The 19,852-nt window shown below is 36.4% G+C and overlaps 1 protein-coding gene and 1 pseudogene across 1 annotated transcript in view; both read right to left on the reverse strand.

Annotated features, from left to right (window-relative positions):
• LOC149248345 (lipid phosphate phosphatase epsilon 1, chloroplastic-like) overlaps positions 1–19,852 on the reverse strand; it is a 215,121-nt gene that overhangs the window by 72,269 nt on the left and 123,000 nt on the right. Inside the window, exon 3 of the mRNA XM_089456031.1 lies at positions 8,311–8,384. Within this exon, the coding sequence (XP_089312157.1) occupies positions 8,311–8,384 (74 nt within the window). The remainder of the gene's footprint in view (positions 1–8,310; positions 8,385–19,852) is intronic.
• Positions 14,764–16,459, reverse strand: LOC149248346 (ribonuclease J-like; annotated as a pseudogene).

Here is a 19,852-nt window from a genome sequence, read left to right on the forward strand (position 1 = left end):
GCCCCTCACTCAACTCCTCAAGAAAAATTCATTCCTCTGGAATGATGAAGCACAACAGACCTTTACAGCTCTAAAAAATGCCATGTGTTCCACTCCAGTCTTAACACTACCCGACTTCACCAAATCTTTTGTCATTGAATGTGATGCTTCGGGTACGGGTATTGGGGCGATCTTAATGCAGGAAGGTCGACCCTTGGCCTTCACAAGCCAACAACTAAGTGGGAAGAATCTGGGACAATCTACCTATGAGAAGGAGATGATGGCCATCTTACATGCAGTAGATACCTGGCGACCTTACTTATTGGGGCGACGCTTCCAAATCCGCACAGACCATCAAAGCCTTAAATATTTTTTGGAGCAATGCCTATCCTCACCACAACAAAATAAATGGCTCGCCAAAATGCTGGGATATGATTATGAGATAATTTACAAGAAAGGGCACGAAAATATTGTAGCAGATGCATTATCTCGCCAATTTGAGGAGGAAAGTACCCTGCTCGCAATTTCCCTTCCCATTCCAGAATGGATTGAAGAGGCTCGCAAGGAATGGTTTTCACATCCCTGGCTCTCCCAACTCATTACTCAATTGCAGGCGGATCCAAATTCCACCGAGGGCTACTCGTGGTAGGATGAGATTCTTCGCTACAAGGACAGAGTCGTAATATCACCAACATCCACCCTCAAAAGCCGCATTTTGGCGGAGTTGCACTCATCTCCCACTGCAGGACATTCAGGCTTTCAGAAGACGTATGCTCGCACTCGAAGATCATTTTTTTGGACAGGCATGAAAAATGACATTCTTACTTTTGTAGCTGAATGCGACGTCTGTCAGTGCCACAAAGGAGAGACAGTCAAAGCACCAGGCACATTACAACCATTTCCCATCCCGACATCAATATGGACGGAGGTTTCTATGGATTTCATTACAGGTCTTCCAAATTCAGGAAACAAGTTAGTCATCATGGTGGTTGTGGACAAACTTTCTAAGTATGCTCATTTTTGCGCCCTACCCCACCCTTTTACACCGACTTTGGTCGCTCAATCTTTCATGGATCAGATCTTCAAATTGCATGGCATGCCCACTTCCATTGTGTCTGATCGTGACCCGGTCTTCACCAGTAACTTTTGGCAGGAATTCTTCCAGCTACAAGGTACCCAACTACAACTCAGTACTTCCTATCATCCACAACCTGATGGTCAAACTAAAGCAGTCAACAAATGTCTGGAAACCTACCTTAGGTGTTTCACTTCAGAAAAGCAACATCTTTGGGTATAATGGTTACCTCTAGCTGAATGGTGGTATAACACCAACTATCATGCCACCACCAAAATGACTCCATATGAAGCAGTTTATGGTCAACTCCCTCCTTCCCCTACTTCTTATATCAAGGGGTGCTCGAAGGTACAAGCAGTGGATCAACTCCTACAAAACCACACAACCATGCTGGCCCATCTTAGAGAGAATCTTCATCAAGCTCAAAACTGCATGAAGCAACAGGTAGATCAGCATCGCTTAGAACGCCAATTTCAAGAAGGGGATTAGGTATTTTTGAGGCTGCAACCATATAAGCAAACATCACTCAAAGACAAGGGTTGTAAAAAACTATCTCCAAAATTCTACGGACCGTATCAAGTACTTCAGCGCATTGGAGAAGTGGCCTACAAGCTAGCTTTGCCACCCACTGCAAAAATCCATCCAGTTTTCCATGTCTCATGCCTCAAGAAAGTGATTGGCAAAAATTGCAGAATTCAAACCAGTGTATCTGAACTGGATGAAGAAGGGTCAATCTGGCTCCAACCCGAACAAGTCCTAGACACACAAGAACGGCACCTGCATAGCCGCATGATCAAGGAAGTCCTCGTCAAGTGGAAATACACCTCTCCGGAAGATGCAACCTGGGAACCAACCTCTATTCTTCAACAGTTTCTGCAGCTTCAACCTTGAGGACAAGGCTATTCTTATGGGGGAGGGCATGTTAAGGTCCCACTCTAACCCCCTTATTTATGTAATAGGATCGAGTCATAGTTATAGTTAAGTAAAGAGTCATTAAAGCCCATATTAATAATTGTAAGTGTTTAACCCGCATTTAATGACGGGACCACAATTAGTTGCAAATGGGTCATGGTATTAGATAGATGGTATTAATAAGAACCATGGTATTGCCCCATGGTATTGCATGTATGAATCCTATATAAATGATAGAGACTCCCTACGAGGAGCATCGTGTCTTATTTTGTAATCGAGCTCAGCACTATTGGAGGTTGCCCCCTCGAAGAGGCAAGTGAACTTTGCTTTTTGAATAATAAAATACTTGTTGTTATTGCTCTTGTTCTATGTTCTGGGTATATTTCTTTGCATATTTGGTATTCTGGTATCGTCTTGTAGGTTAAGAGCATAACAGGTAAGAAGTTGTATCCTCAAACACTATATTCATTATTACATGCTTGCAACCATCTTCATTATAATTTTTTGGTTTTCTTTAAATTTTAGCATCAAGGTGTGATTTTCACAACAAAGACTCCATAGCCCGAGGAGAAGGCACATGGATATGCAAGTTCTCTGCATCCCGCAGAGGGAAGCAATCCTCAAACGGAGCCGATGTTGTAACTTATTTTTACCCTAGTTCTTTTTTTACTTTTTCATTTTTGTTAAAAAAAGAAGGTAGAAAAGAAAGAAAGAAAAATAGGAAAAAAGAAAGGAAAGAAAATGAGAAAAATAAATAAAGAAAAAATATCAAAAGAAAAGAATAAAAGGATATATATATATATATATATATATATATATATATATCAAAATTGTGAATAAGTCAAAATGTCACATTGTTTTATATTGTCATTACTTAATTCTTTGTATTATGTCTGAAGAGTTATTTTATTTTGCAAATAAAAGAATGATTTGGTGTTTTATCGCTTTCCAATAAAATACAATTGGCAATCATCAGAGGAGATCATCCCCGCCCAGATCAACGGCAGGGGATGAATTCAGGACCCCCCAGCGCACTTTTAGAGTTTAACGGGGGGGTCCGAAAAGCAGATTCATGTTTACTGCCCACGCATACATGGCGCTTCCTAGATGAGTTTGGGACCCCCCTCTCCTAAACCACTAACCGCTCACCCCCGCCCCCCCAAAAACCACTATCCTTCCTGCTCACACCTTGCCACCTATCCCTCTCCTATTTGCTCCCACCATGTAGTCGTTTAAACAATTAATTTCTCCTGCCAAACATTCATATAATTGTTTTATCATTAATCCTTCGCGCCAACGTCTAAATAATTAATTCGACGCGCCCAAAAAATAGTTATAACCTCTTTATTCATTCAAATCCCCTCTTTTAAAAACCACACATTACTCTGCATATTCCCTTTCGTCATTTCAGCTCCCAGCAACACCAATGCAATTATGAATTCCACAATCGCGCAACAATCTTCATACACCAATGATCGTCATTTGTCTGGTAATTCGTCACTCTTGTATGTAATTCCTCTTCACAATGTCTTCATCTCAAGGCAAGTCGAAATTAGTTGTAGAAAGCCCTACGTTGCCCTCTGTAGGTAACCTAGAAAAGCTCCCTCTAGTAGATACGCAGTACAAGATCTCAGAAACCCAATGCAAGTTCGATCTTTATGAACTCCACAACTGGCCAAACTAGAAATTTCTAGATGTTAGTGGTGAATTGAACATTTGGGAATCTTTCCTTCCCCAATTCATCTTTCCCCATACGCATATTTTCCCTGAATTTGTTACCTGGTATCATCTCAGATATCTTCCTAGTCAGAGGGTTGTAATTGCCCAAAATAATGAAGTTTTATTTGCCATTACTCCTAAGTCCATATGCCAAGCACTCCAAATCAATCACTCAGCTCCTCTGCACCCTTTTTCTACTGATTCCCTCATGGAGATTTGCCAAAAACTCACATTTCCTCAACAAGCCCGAATCTTTGAGTCATTGTTATTTGAGAATTCTGAGTTGCCTAAGACTAATCCGCCCTATTCCACTTCAATTTTTCCAGAAATGTCTAAGCAAGTCATTTCTACGGTTGTGTGTCTGTTAGGTTACCCTACCGATCAATGGGTTGATGAAGTAATATTGAGATTTTTATCAGTATTCTCTGTGGGTAATAAGCCCTCATTGATTTTCAACTACAGTCAGTTTTTGGCAGACATTATTCATGATCAATTTTTAAATTTTTCTACTAAAGGCGCTTTTAAACATCAGTCAGTGCTTGTGTATTTACTTTTATTTCATCAAGCATATAGGTTTAAGTTCCCATTGCAGAAGTATGATGCATAAGGAAAGTCTCAATCAGTCATTCATTGGAATTCCTTGGTTAGGAAGAACACATAAGAGTATTCCTTCAGTGATTATGTAAAGCAATTTTTTCATATGTCTTTATGTCTTATCAACAATGATGTTATACCAAGGATTTCATATGAAATCAGAAGAATTCTGCACCTTACCGAGCAAGCCAAAATTGGAAACTGGTACCTCTATCGAAATGATACAGAGATCAGAATATATGGATGTGAACTTCCTCCTTACATGTTACAAATATTCATGTCAATCAAGATCTTTGCCTTGGAATACATCAGGCAAATGACAAACATGAATGATTTGCACTTTGTATCCAGGAAGCAGAAAGCCTAATTCAAGTTGAAGGCACATATTGGCCACTTCATTGTCAATACCAAAGCAGCAATGGAGGAGGCATATAATTTATTAAAGTAGATGAAATTCAAGTTGAGTTTTACATAGTCCTATGAACCCTTGGGGATTATTTTGAAGTCGAGAGTTGAGCAAAAAACAACTCCATATGTGCATACAACCAAGCCAAAGATAGAACAATATGCAAATCAAGAAGAATGGCAAAAGAATACATTACAGGAAGTTGAAGAACATATTATTAGTCAGACATCTTCATAGACTCCAGTGCCTCAAGAAAAAGAAACCAAAAGACTAAGATAAAGTCTGTCTCCTACAAACTCAGAAACTCAAGCTACAAGTTTCGCAGTTTTTAAAAGGATAAAGAAGACAAATATTAATCAGGAGTCCTCAGAGGATAAGAGTTCACAAGAGCAAGTCACAGTGGTGCTGTAAGGTTTTCCTACCACTTCTATTTCACAAATTGAAGAAATTACAGATTCTTCTATCTCTTATGTTTCTCATGATTCAATGCAACTAAATATTTTTGCTAGATATAGAGAAATTAAAAGGAAAAACGAAGCATTAAAAGCCACCACTTAGTCAGAATTATGGAAGCAGTATTCTACTACACAACACAAACTTTTGTTTGCACTTGATATTGAGAAGGGACAGTTTCAATTAGCTTTCTTGGAACCGAAGTTCTAGTCCCTAAAAGTGCATAAGATTACAAAACATCCATTTTTGCTTTTGACAGCAAGAAAATTCATGCCATTCATAAAATTCTCTTGCACACGCAAGCCGGTGAAATGATATATTCCACATTAACAAGTTCAACTATGGCAGCCTCTAAAATGCAAGCTTCCCTGAACAATATTCACACACATTTGAAGATGGAGGGAATGTCATCTCTGGCTAAAGATACAAGAATCAAAGCTCTTGAATATTTGGTGTTCAAACTAGGATATGATCCTAGTAATATCAAAGTAGCATAAGAGATGATTAAAAATAAGAATGTTGACATTCAAGCATTGAGGAAGCAACTTAAACATCCTACTATTGAACATCCACAAGCTAAGGAAGTTGGTCAACTTCAAAAGGAAAAAGAAAATATGTTCAAATTGATAGTTGAACAAAATGTTAAAATTCAGAAAATGGAAGCTGACATGGTATCACTCTTGAAAGAAAACGAACAACAACTAAGTATTTCAGCTGCCATTCCTATAGCTACTACTTCTAAAGTAGGTACTTCAGCAACAAGGACATCTACAACAATAACCATTACAGTAGAAAAACAATCTACTGACTCAGCAGAACAACTATCAAAGGCCATGGGAGACTTATCTCTGAAGGATCAAGAAATCGAGAACTCAAAATGCAACTCCAAAATATTCAAGAATAGAATATTAAGTCTGATAATGCATATTTGCCTGAGATTCAAAAGGATTATAAATTAACTCAGCAATTAGAAATTTATGAAAATGAATCTTTAATTGCACAAATTATTGCTCAGGCCAAAGAAAATATTTGGATAAACATTAATGTATCAGTGACTGAGTTATGCCCTTCAATTGAAATTATTTTTGAGCAAGAAGATTTATTGCATATGTCACAAACAATAGTAGCAAAAATAAAGAAGGACCTGGATCACAAACCTGGAGATGCTACAAGGATAATCAAAGTCCTAAACTCCAAAACAAAAGATGAGCTTGAAGAATTCAGCATTGAAGACATAACTGGAGTTGTCTTGGAGGTCATAAAGGTTCTAACCAAGAGAAATTTGATGCTATAACTCGAGAACAAGTGCCAGAATTTGGAGGTTCAGATCAAGAAATTTCACACGAAATTTAATGCTTTACATCAGAAAGGAATTCCAACTTTACAGGATATAAGTGGCAAATTGATCCCACTTGAAGAGTATCAACAAAGGTTACATGATATAGTAGTGGATACGACCAAATTTTCCAAACTCAGAGGAATTATCACTGAGAAAGCCTCCATTGAAATTTTAAGTTATGATTTGTTAATTCAACATGAAATTAAGCATTTGTTTCTAACTAGGCCCACTTTTGAAAAATATACCGAAGTCGATGAGTCATATAGAAAATTGTTAAAGTTTTTTATCCCTGATGAAAAGAGGTGGGATAAACTATGTGAGGTCATCGAATAGGAACAAAATGCAGAATTCCAAGAGTAGACATCAAAATTTTAGTAGCATACAACAAGATTTCAGGAGCAGTGAACAAAAAAGCAGATTTCTAGCTACAGTCATCATCAACAGCCCTCGAAATCAGTTTAAATCCACTATTTGTAGTTCTATTTTTGCAATATCCTAAATATTTTGTAATAAATTTTGATTCCAATTTAGATATGTTTGAAAGTCGAACTCTATAAATATTTTGTAATTCAAAAAAGAAAGAGTTGAACCCTTGTGATGAACAAGTGAACATGCTTGTAACTTTCTGAGCTATTTCTAAAGTTAATAAAAGGATTCTGGATTCATTCTGAGCAACTTGTGTATCTTTGTGAGTTTTTCTGGTTATTCAATTATGTATTCATTTTATTTTTCTATGCACATGTTCAAGGTAACATAGAAGTCTGGGTAAGAATAGATTGAATATCAATCTCTCTGAAAGCTCCTGCAAAGTTATCATTATTTAAAGAGATTAATTAACTGAAACTGTTGTCTTAGTTAATTCCTCTAAATTTTTAAATTGTTGCCTTTTGTCATCTCTTGCACATGTATTGTTTCGCTATAAAAAAAAAAAAAGTATACGCATTTGCTATATATAATAACTTAGATGTTCAATCTAAATATTTAAGGAATTATATTTCTTCTTTACTTCTGCTTTCCATATAGTTTTTAAAGCTTAATTTTGTTAAGAGTGAAGAATCAACCCTTCTATTTTCTCAGAAAAAATTAGGATTTACATTTGTTTAAAAGTTTAAGCATTGGTCATCTATTTAAATTAAAAACATTACTTTAGATGCTTTGGCACCATCCCTTAGCCTAGGACTGTCTACAAAAGACAACAATGTTTTTTTGTTTTGTTAAAAAAAATTGTAAACGTGCATTAGATCATTTTTTTATTTAGATACATGGAAATTGTAAATGGTAAACGGTTTAGGCATTTTTAGTATGTTATGTTTCAGTTAGAAACCATAGTGAATTATTGAATTTATAAGTAAGATAAGAAACAATGGCAACAAATTTCAAAGTTGAAATTAAACTTTTAATATTAATAAATTTTATAGATAAATAAAATTTAAAAATATCTCTCTCTCTCTCTCTCTCTATATATATATATATATATATATATAGATATATATATATATATATATATATATATATATATATATATATATATATATATATATATATAGATAATTTTACTCAACATTTTTTAAATTATATATTATATCTAGTATGTTATAGTTTATAAGCGATTATATTTATTAATAATTATCCATTATTAATATATATAGTTTATGCATTCAAAAATGTTTAAACATTCTGAATTTAAATTTAATGTAAATGATATCTCTATATTATTTTTATGAATAAAATTAAATATAATGTGAAATAATGAAATTCAAATTCTTCTAACAAAATTATTATCAATAAAAAAAAGTATTCAATAAACTACAGTTAATAAATCATTATACTCACCATAAATACTCCAAAGAGTATGATTGTAAGTCCAAATCCGAAAGTAATTGTATTTAAGCCTTTCCAACCAATCACTGTGACATAAACATTTCATATATATTAATGTTTCATTTTATGGCACACAAAATAAAATCATGTCAACAATTATATAACTTATCAAATTCCCCGCTATAATATTAGAACAAGTACATCTTATAACAAAACAATGAATCTTAAATATATCTAAAGGATTATCTAGGATTTGTGAGTATATTAATTTATACAAATTTAATAAGATAAATGAGATGAAGGATTTTCAATAAATTTGAATTGTTTTGTCAAATTAACAAAAAGAAATAGAAATGAGATAAATGATTTTAGATTTATTTGAATAATCTTTGACATAATTGGTTTTGAGAGATTATGGTAAATTATATTATTCACTTGACAAAGAATGTGAAGAGTCTCAAGGGAATATGAAGAGTCACCTAAAGTCAAAGATACCTTGGAAGATGAATCCAAAGTTCACTAAATGATGTATTTATATATATCTTATTCATTAGAAATGTAATTCACACTCATCTCACATTTATGTGTCTTCCAATAGTGGTATCAAAAGCCACGAGTTTTTGATTGAGGTACCATAAGTTTTTCGATAGGAGCTTCAACTTGTTGACCAATATCTTACAATGTTCATTCATAAAGGGGGTTTTTAAATTGTGAAAAATAGAGTCAATATATTGTAGGTATAGGGGCAGAGGGATGTGAGTGTGAGGGGAAATTATAGGTATTAGGGAGTATAAAAGGGGTATTTGGTAAAAATAAGTGTTATTTTTATTAGAAAGATGCAGTGAGAGGGGGTTAAACAAAAAGATTTTGGGATGTTTTTAACAATATATAGTGAGATTATGGGTATTCTTTAATATCCCACGAACATGGGTGATGACATAGTGGAGACTACATGGAGCTTCCTTGACTTGGATGCTCCTCCTTATGCATCTTGGGTTCTCTCTATTTTTATGAAAACCCTCTCAAAGCTCTTCTTGTTTGTCTTCATTTGCTCGTAAGTGAGTGAAGTGAAGGTTTTATTCATCTATGTCTTGTGCTTCATGTAGTTTTAGTTTGAGTTCCTTAGTTAGACATTCATGACTGACATCATTTTGGGGATGGCCTGGACACATTTCCTCAAAGATTGCACAAGAAAAATACAGAGGTAATGGACAAGATGTATCCTTTTACATTCATGTTCTACACTATTGGATACCTTATTATTATGCTCGTGGACCTCATCATCACTTGGGTGTATAAAAAACAAGATGGGTTGAAAATCATTGCAATTCCTCTTTAAAGAAAATTTGACATTCACTCTGCAAAAAGTGAGGTACCCACACAAATTGGCAAGACACCACTCAACTTGTAAGATCTCTAAACATGTACACAAACAAATAGAGGAATGAACACGGTGAAGGTGGCATCATTAATAAAGAAGACCTATATTAGATACAATTTACTACACATACTTGCATTATGCTTCCATTCTATCTTTGAAGCGATCACCATTAGTGTTGCAAGCATGGAGGTTAATGCGTGGAGAGCTTTGTGGATGGTGTGTTTACACAAGATATTCATTGCAATAGCAATGGACATAGCCCTCTTATGCATAATTCCCTATAGGTCCTTCCTCTCCTATGCAACATACACCTTCGATTCATGGGAAACTTATTTATGCCATTGCACATGGTAGTATGGCAAACTAGATTTATGCAATCTCAATTGGTATTTCTTATGGTGTTTTTGTTTATGTTGCCATCAACAATATTTTGCAACCTATAAAATGAGTGCTCAAAAGGATGTATTGGAGCAATTTAATTTGATGCTCAATAATAAAATGGGCATTGAGCATGTGTTTGTGAGCTACAAGGCCTAAACTACTTATGTTGTCCCTTGGAGCAGTATATTCAGGCAATAAATATCCTTTCCTAGTAGCCCAAACTATTATACCTAATTTGTTAAAAATATCCAAATATGGAGTATGTATGTGATGTTCTCACTAGGCCACTTACTCCTTTTTCTCCATATATGGGAGTGCAAGTTACTCTTATTTTCTCCATATCTAGAAGTGTGAGTTGCTCTTTAGATCACATGTTACTCCTTTTTATAGTGACACCCTTTACTAATATACTACTGAAAATGACAATGTCCAAGATACCATTTACATTGTCCCTATTGGAAACAAGCAATGAGTGGTAATCAAGGTTATTCCTAGAGTTCATAAAAAACCCATCAATATTCCCAAAGCAAAGAATCTCATAACAATCCAAGAATTTTGTGCAAAATAAACTATGTTAGCATGGGATAACACCACCAATAAGCCTATTAAACATCATCAGGATAAGAAAGTGATTAGCACTAGGGAATTTTCCTATATTACAATGATAGTAGAAGGATTGGATTTCAGTATTGAGGGAATTATATTTGAAAACTCAATGCTTTGAGGATTGGAAAAAGTTGTCGCTTTCAAAGTAACAAGAGAGAGATGTGGATTTTACACTTGTATATTTCTTAGTTGGAAGGAATTAAAGCATCTCCAATACATTTACAATCAAATCTCTAGAATCAAGAATAACTGTAACTTGCAAATAGAATTTTTGTAATTTTTCTTGTACCTTATCAAAATTAAGTTGAATTACATAGTAAACAAGTGCATTTTTAGTAGAAGCAAACACCTAATCGAGTTGACCACATGGAGGATCAGTGTTTTTTATCTTCATCCTTGTGAACATTATGGAAATATTTTCACTTTCTCACCTTGTATCTAATAGAGAGGAATAATACCAGTTATTGATAGTCTTCAAGTTTTAAAGTCCTATCAATTGAGCATGAACAAGCGAGCTTGAACTAGAACTAGAGTCAAAACTATAGCTAGAGCTAGAATTAAATCCATGAGTGTGAACCAATTTATGGTATTCCTTAAACCACCATTTAGTAGAAGACTTATGTCTTCTATTAGACATCAATTGTGGTCATGTTTAAACCACCATCTCCACCATTTCATCAAATTATGGTCATCTTTAAACCACCATCTAAGAGCACCTTCATTTCACATAAGACATCAACTTTTAGCTAAATTAAGAAATGTTTCAGGAGTTATTGAGCAATTGAGCAAAGTTCCACAATTTGCAATCATCTTTAAACCACCATTTCCACCAGGCAAATTTTGTGGTCATCCTTAAACCACCATTTAGTAAAAAAATTTGGCTTCCTGTAGTGCCCACTCTAGTTTCCTGACCCGGATACGACATTATCTTAGACACTATTCTTCGAGGACCTCAGATTGAGGATCTGGACCCATGACACTATTATTAGCGATTGAGATATTCATGGTTGTGATGTTTATGAATACTTTCCATTGATATTATGGTAGCATGAATGGTTATGTATTTTATCTATCAGTATTCTGATGATTGCAATATTAATAGTTAAGTTGGTCTCTATTTGAAATTCTGATGAGGGTAGTAAAGAATATGTATGCGCTCTACTAAAAGCATAATGAGGATAAATTTTATGGATAGGTATATTTCTACGATGTTACGATGTGATAGCTTAATGAATATGTATGTTTCCATTGATGACTATTGATAATAGCCATGAGGGATGTGTCCCCTATGTTACCTACTTCCTTTAGTTCAGACTTACAATGGACAATGATGTGAATAACCAAGAATTGTTAATGATGCTATTATAATTGACTAACATTGAGAAACCATGTTACTGATAATTATTGAGTATGGCAGGGAACCATCAGAGGCACTCGCATATGACGAGTTGATGACACCTGGTTTGACGAAAATTCATATTATTTTATCTTTGAAAGTCTAAGTCGATCTTAGAATCTGCCATATATGTTTAACTATATTCTGATGATATATTAATGGTTGCAGGCACAGATTAGTTGCTTGACCGAATGACTCACATATGGGTGATGGGGTTGTACAAGTGGATGGAACTACATGGGAGGGGTGGGACAGAGTCCCTGATCTCACCCACTAGCACTCCCACCGTGACTTGGGCTGGAAGGGTTGAAACACCTTCGCCTTGAAGATCAAGATGCCATGAGGGCAGGTTCCAAAGTTGGTTCACTCATGAGGACTTTACCAGGGGGCGGGCATCAAGGCGGATTCCTTGATCCCCGACACCATTAGTCTCACTATAGCAGGCAACATAAGAGATGACAGTGGTCTATGACGTTGCACTATACTTTCCCCTCGTAATCACTGGATGCTTGAAGGGCAAGTGGTGTGGCACCCTTGGAACTTCAGGGGAATTTCTTGAAGGGCACGACCAACTTGGCACCCTTGGCATCACAAATAAACTATTAGGTGTGGCACCCTTGGAACTTCTAGGGAAGTTCTTGAAGGGCACAACCAAACTGGCACCCCTGACATCACAAATAAACTATTAGGTGTGGCACCCTTGGAACTTCTAGGGAAGTTCTTGAAGGGCACAACCAAACTGGCACCCTTGACATCACAAATAAGCTATTAGGTGTGGCACCCTTGGAACTTCTAGGGAAGTTCTTGAAGGGCACAACCAAAGCTTGGCAGCCTTGGAATCATTAAAAATAAATAATAATAAATAAATATAAGCAAGGAATGAAAACTAGGTAAATTTACATCAAGGGTAAATGATGATTAGAAACCAATGTAATTAAATCAAAAATAAAACTTGGAATAAGGAGGATCATAGGAAGAATTAAAATAAAGTACCTTAACAACTCTACCCTTCCCATTTTGGAAAATACTAGGAAGATTATGTGGTTTAATTAGGAAAAAAGGGAAAGACAAACATAATAGTAAGGATAAAGATTAATCCTAAACTAATTTAAACCTAATTAAGAAAAGGGGAAGGTGAATTAAAATGAGAATAATAAATTAAATTTAGAGAAATGTAGAGAAGCTCCATCTGTCAACAACCAACATAAGAATATCCATCTAGGAGATAACCTGAGTTAAATTAGGGAGTAGATTGGGGATAAAATATTGACTCATTAATTGACTTCAAGTAATGAACACAAATTAAGGAATAAAAGGGGGAAATAAAGAAGACAACTAGGAGAAGAAATAGGAATCTTAATGAGGTGAGGAAAATATTAGTTTTAAATAAAAATTTAAGTAAATAATTTGGGAGACCCTTGATGTGAGAATGACACATGGGTGGGTGAATAATCAAGCTATTGAATTATAAAAAAAAATAATTAATTATGCATGACATGACAAGTGTCACCTATGAGGACTCCTATAAAAGAAGGGGCAAGCCATGGGAGAAGGGACTTTTTGGGAACCCTATTGTTGGATGGATGAGATGTTGTGAGAGCAGTGATTACGAAGCTATAGTGAGTTTGGTGAGGTAGAGGATTTAGAGAGGGGAGTCTTGAGCCAAGGTGTGCTCTCCTCTACTAGCTAGTGCTTGTCTCCATTGTACAGCCCCATTGCAGCTCGGGGGTCCGCAGGGAAGAAGAGTACCCAAGGAGCAGGCTGGGAGGTTAACCGGTGAGTCTTCGCATTTGGATCAAGTGCGTCATCATTCACTCGCGGAGGTGACCAGCTACAAGGGAATACTGGCAACAGCAGAGCAAGCGGAGTCTCGACTTCTGGTGAACGGTACATATGTATTTCATTACTATTGACCTTAGTTAAAGGTATGAAAATGTTATGATATGTTTCCTGGAAGGAGTGGCAGAAATGTGTGTGCAAAATAAATTTGAATCTCAATGCGTTTCTTTTGGTTGTATTTGCTGAAAATATATATATATATATATATATATATATATATATATATATATAGTCTGGATGTGGTCCTCACACTTGGTATTGGAGCACAAGTTGAACCCTTGAGGCCTATGGGCCCATGCATGCATAACTAGTTTTGTTTGCTATGTAAAAAAAAAAATGCAATTTAGGAACATTTTTAAGAGCTCATGCTTCAGGAAACTCCAGCAATGACTTGAAATCTTTTGGACAATTTCAACTTCTGTTGTGTCTCATCTATGAAGGATTTAACAATTTCACTTTGCCCTTTCACTAAGTGATATCGATACCCAAGAATCTTACAACGAAACATAAACTCACTATCAATATCACTCTGTCATATCAGTTTGTTGCCTGGCAGTGAGAAATGGCAGCTTCAATCTCTCCCAAGGATTCATGGAATGCTGCTTGTAAGTACAATAATGGAAAATTAGGCTTCAATGCTATTGCCTTTGAAAACTTGGAATTGCATTTATGTACCATTTTATTCATCTTGTTTCAATGAGAATCTGAAAGAGATATATACTACGACATTTTTGTTTGTAGATGATTGTCTCCAGGACTGTTGTAATGACTTTTCCAAACCCATAACATGAATACCATTTCTGCAAATTCTCCATTTTCAAATACTTATGGCATCATAGGAATAACCTTTTAAATTTAGTCCTTACCTGGCAATAACAATTCCATCTAAGGCTATCCTCATTCGCTCATCAACACAAAGCTCTTCTGCATTTCCAAATGCTTTATCTCCATCACTGTACATCAACTGCAATTTCTCCTTGCCGAGAGGAGAAAAACCATTGGAAAGGACTCTTCGGTTTCTAAGAGGAGAAACACCAAGCATCTCTCCATTTTTATTACAGTAGTATGTCGTATACCAGTAGATTTTGCAAGTAGCTCGTGCTCTTTCAGAAAAGCAAATTCTCCATGAACAGGCAAAAAAAAAATGTTGAGGGTTTACCAACCTGAGGACTTCCTCCAATTCTCCACGATAAGCATGCCCAGATGTGTGCAAATTATCTCCCCTTCCCATCATTATTGTAGAACCAATCCCCGCTATCCGATTCATCATCCTCATCACACGAATGTCATTTCCAGGTATCACCTTTGCTGAGTATAAGATCAAGTCATCTTTATTTAGCTTGAGGGAATGACTGCTTCCAAATGATGCCAAGTTGAGAGCTGCACGAGGTTCTGCCTGTGATCCTGTTGTGACAACTAGTAAATCCCTGGGAGCATAAGCATCCATATCATCAGCTTTGACCAAAGTAGATGGACCGAAAGGTGCCTGTCCAGCTCTCGAAGCAGCATCCAGGTAAGTCCTTAATGACATCCCTATAAAAACCAGCTTCCTACCAGTCAATTCAGCTGCAGCTTTCACGCTTCCAAGACGATGAACATTTGATGCAAACTGTGTAGTGATAACTCTTCCCTTTGCAGCAGCAATATTTCGTAACAAAGCCTATGCTACATCAGTTTCACTGGTAGTTCTTCCAGGTGAAGGAATGTTGGTAGAGTCACTCATCATCAATGTAATGCCTTCCTTTCCAAGTTTTTCTAATGTTGATCGATCAAAGGTCCTTTCATCCACAGGCGACTCATCAATCTTCCAATCTCCTGTATGGAAAATTGTCCCATCTTTACAGTGAAGCACCAACCCACAACAATCCGGAATGGAATGCGTAACTCGAATAGCTTCTATCTCAAATGGTCCAGCCTGGAACTTCTCGCTTATATTAATGATGTCAAGTCTAGCCTCAACATGAATATTGAAATCCTTTAATCGTTTTTAATGAGCTCCATAGTAAATGATGTTGAGAATATTCTCGTATGAGGATCCAATGCGGGAATTACCCAAGGCAAGGCTCCAATGTGATCCTCATGCCCATGTGTAATAACAACTGCTTCAATCTTATTCCTCCATCGTTGAATAACAGTTGTGTCAGGTAAAACTTTCTGCACTCCAAGTTCATCGTAGTCTGGAAACATGAGGCCAGCATCAACCAAGATGTATCGATCATAGTGACCTATAAGCATACAGTTCATCCCTATTTCTCCCAAACCTCCCAATGGCAGGACACGCAATGGTGGTCCTTCAAATCCTTCATGAAACATCTCCAATTTCCTCTGGATCCCATCATCCATGCTTTTTCTAGGCCCCCAACGCTGTGCAAAACAGCAAGAAGGTTCACAAAATTGAAAAGAGCCAGCTTCTTATTCACACCTTCACCTTTTTACCAAACCTGGAAAGAAGTTCCTTGCATCAGAAATGACAGCTCTGGCTCCATAATTCCACCTTGCATACTGACAACCATCATCATTTCCACATAGTAAGGAATTATCAGAACAGATGTGTGCATGTCAACAACAAAGCCTTGGTTTGTTGCACATAGTATGCCTGATTGAATTGCTTCCGTGTTTCCTAACACCTAGATTGATCATTGCATGGCCCAAATATTTTAGTGTGCTCAATTAGCACCGTATGTCATTCCATCTCATTAACAGTACTTCATCAGCTGCTTATCCAATAGTAATATCCTCTGTATACTGTTTCCTAATTCCATAAGGATCATAGTGTGAAGACTTAAAGACCATCTATCAAGTAAGCATGGCACCTTGATAGTTTTATTGAAAATAAGCATTGACTAGAATTCTTCTTATAAATGTGAGCAGATCTTTCTGAAATGTGACTGACATTCTATTCTTATACTTCCAGAATGATTAATGACAGACCTGCTGCTCAGATATAATTAGTAATATGTGTCAAGACTCAAAAGAAAAAAAAACTTTACAGGCATCGGCTACTTGTGTGATGTAACTAGTGGATGAATGATTTCATAAACAGAGTCCTGAATATAATTGGTGAACAAGTACATAACCAGATAATGAAATCTAATTGGCACTGATGCATTGTAATAATATATTATTACAGGAACAATACATTCCTTAGTTCCTCCGATAAGGTGTGATGACAAAAAAAAAATTGCGTTTTCCGGGTCACCTAGATGTGTCAGAGGTGGTAATATTTCATCCAGTTATGGTAGAATTTGTAACCTGCTATGCGGTTACAGGTCCTGCAACCTTACTTTATAGGCCGGATGTATAACTATACTGTTTACACTTAGTTGGCATAAGAAGCATATTGTTTGTTCATTACAAGAAAGCCACGCCTTGGTTTGTCTGTTAAGTGGTTGATTTGATTCAATGGTCGAGATTTAATTCCACCTAGATTTATTGGCCCAAAATTTGATACTTACAGATGCCATACAGGCCTTGTATTATCAATGATGTTGAAAATCAAATGCCCAAAAATCACTTCAAAACTACTCCAGTAAATGCCCAGTGCAATCTGGCAGTTAAATTATCAAACCAAAGGCCCACTTCAGTACTTGTATTAAAATACAAAAGCTTTCATTAAATCAGCCCATCTAATTTCTACTGCTCAAATTTAGAGCTTATATTCCTTTCTTAAATCAGGCCATTTCATTCGTTTATTCAATCAACCCATTATGTTTCTAAAACCCAATTTGAAACTTAATTGAAAAAACTTGTATGAAAGCTAAGATCACCTTTAAGAACTCCTGAAATTCAAATGATCATCTCAACCTTGCATGTGAAAGCACATTGAAATCATATACCCAATCCATCTTTGACATAAAAGCTAAGAGAAAACACCAGGAGGATGACTCTGTCAAAAGATCAATCCAGCGAGTAACAGAGGACACAATCTTCTGTAAGAAAAGGCATACTTTACCTGTTCAGGTTAACTTTGCAGCAGGGAAGACTCTGTAATGTGCTGCTGATCAGACCCAAATAAGCTTGGGCGCTCCCTTCCAGGCCTAATTTGTATTTGACCACAATATATCCCCACAACTACCAAGAACCTGCCAAAAACCCGATAGAAACGACCTTCAAAGTCACATAACTCGGACGTTTCCGTGGCTTAAACAATCCTCCCAAATTATGTGACTACAATCTTCAGCACACAAGACTTTTACCTAAAGTGGCATATTTGGACTAGAAAATGTTAGTAATCTATGTTCTTCGCAGGCTCATTGTTTTACATTAAGATGGCTTATCAGCTCTGATCTCAGTTTCAAATGTAGAAGCAACTGTAGATTGGTTATAGGTGATATGTAGTCTGCTGTCCAAACTGATAGGAGTTAAGTGTATAGTTACCCTGATAGAGCAGTCTTCAGCAAAATGAATTTTGTACTAAGGCTAGACTCTAAACTGGTTGGAAGTGTTATTTTTCCATCTAAAATTACGGATCAAGTTGTATCATAGGAGATGGAGAAACATCTGACAGTGACCATTCATCGTTCATTTCAATCTATTTTCCTTGGGTGAACACTTGCATAAGGAAATTGAAGGGAACGTTATGGTATCTCCTTCATATTCCAAGCTTTTTCCTTGGGTGAACACTTGCATAAGGAAATTGAAGGGAACGTTATGGTATCTCCTTCATATTCCAAGCTTATCTCCTAATGAGTGGTGTTCGTTCTGTCGTGTGGTGATTACAAGCACAATATATTAAACGACTGCAAGTATAACAGCGTAGTGTGGCTTTCCCTTGAGGCACAATATAGTATTTCTTTAGCGACAGCAGTCAGATGGGGACAAAATGACCAAACTGTAGGCTCTTGACAGTCCTCTTGCATTTGAACCATCTCTTAGGAACTCAGTCATGACTTTGTCTCTAATTACAAGAGGGATATCTTTGAAAATTTCCAACCTCCCCTAGACATATTTCCCAAGATCTGAACTATAGGACGACACTCTGTTAGGTTAGAGATGATCAACCTTTTTTGAAAAAAAAAAAACAAAAAAAATTTAGTTTGAATTGTGGTCCTTACTGAATTGTGGTCTTGATGGTAGAACAACCATGCTATATAACATAAACAATTGATAATATATGGTACTAAAGAGTCAATGTTCAATTATTTTCACATAATTTATCCCATCATTCCAAAATCAAAGATGAACCACTAAAGATAAAGATATATAAAGCGATCATCCCTAATGGCAACTTATGCTAATGTGGATATGTGAAAATCCATATATATATATGTATCCTAAATTTAGTATTTCTTTATAATTCTTTATATAACATTTTTGAGATTATATTTGTATATTAATTTCTTCTTTCATATTTTTCTATAAATATCAACTAAATAAGCCTAATAAATAATAATAATTAATATATATATATATATATATATATATATATATATATATATAATAAATAATAATAGGATAAGAGATATCGGATGGGTTTTGCGCGACGCGTCCGCGTAGGTCAAGGCTAGCCTAGCCGCAGGAACCGCAGGATCATAGGCCGCCTCCCTTGATCGGCCAGCACAGTAGCAGTCTACGGTAATAGGTTTGGCTCAGGCTCCCGAAACAGTTATCGGCGGTTTGACCGGGATGGAGGACACCGGGTTCACGGACCTCGTGGACTACTCCGAGGATCCATTAGAAGGGCATAATATATTCGGAAACCCTAACTTCCCGGGTTTCGATACAACAACTGTTGAGGGGGAAACCACATAGAACATCATTCCTGAGGTCTCCCTGCCATATCCACTCCCCTCAGCGCATGATCTGGATGCTCCACCGCTCTCGCCTGGAACCACTGCCCTTCTACTCTCCTCGCTTTCACCAGACTCCTTGGCACTCGACCCGCTACAATCACCGCGATTCGATCCATCACAAGCACAAGCAGAGATACGAGGGACCGCAGAAATACCCCA

This window comes from Pinus tabuliformis, chromosome 7 (genome assembly GCF_031772625.1).
Source record: "Pinus tabuliformis cultivar Carrire ecotype Pingquan chromosome 7, CPIR1, whole genome shotgun sequence".
NCBI classification, from domain to species: domain Eukaryota; kingdom Viridiplantae; phylum Streptophyta; class Pinopsida; order Pinales; family Pinaceae; genus Pinus; species Pinus tabuliformis.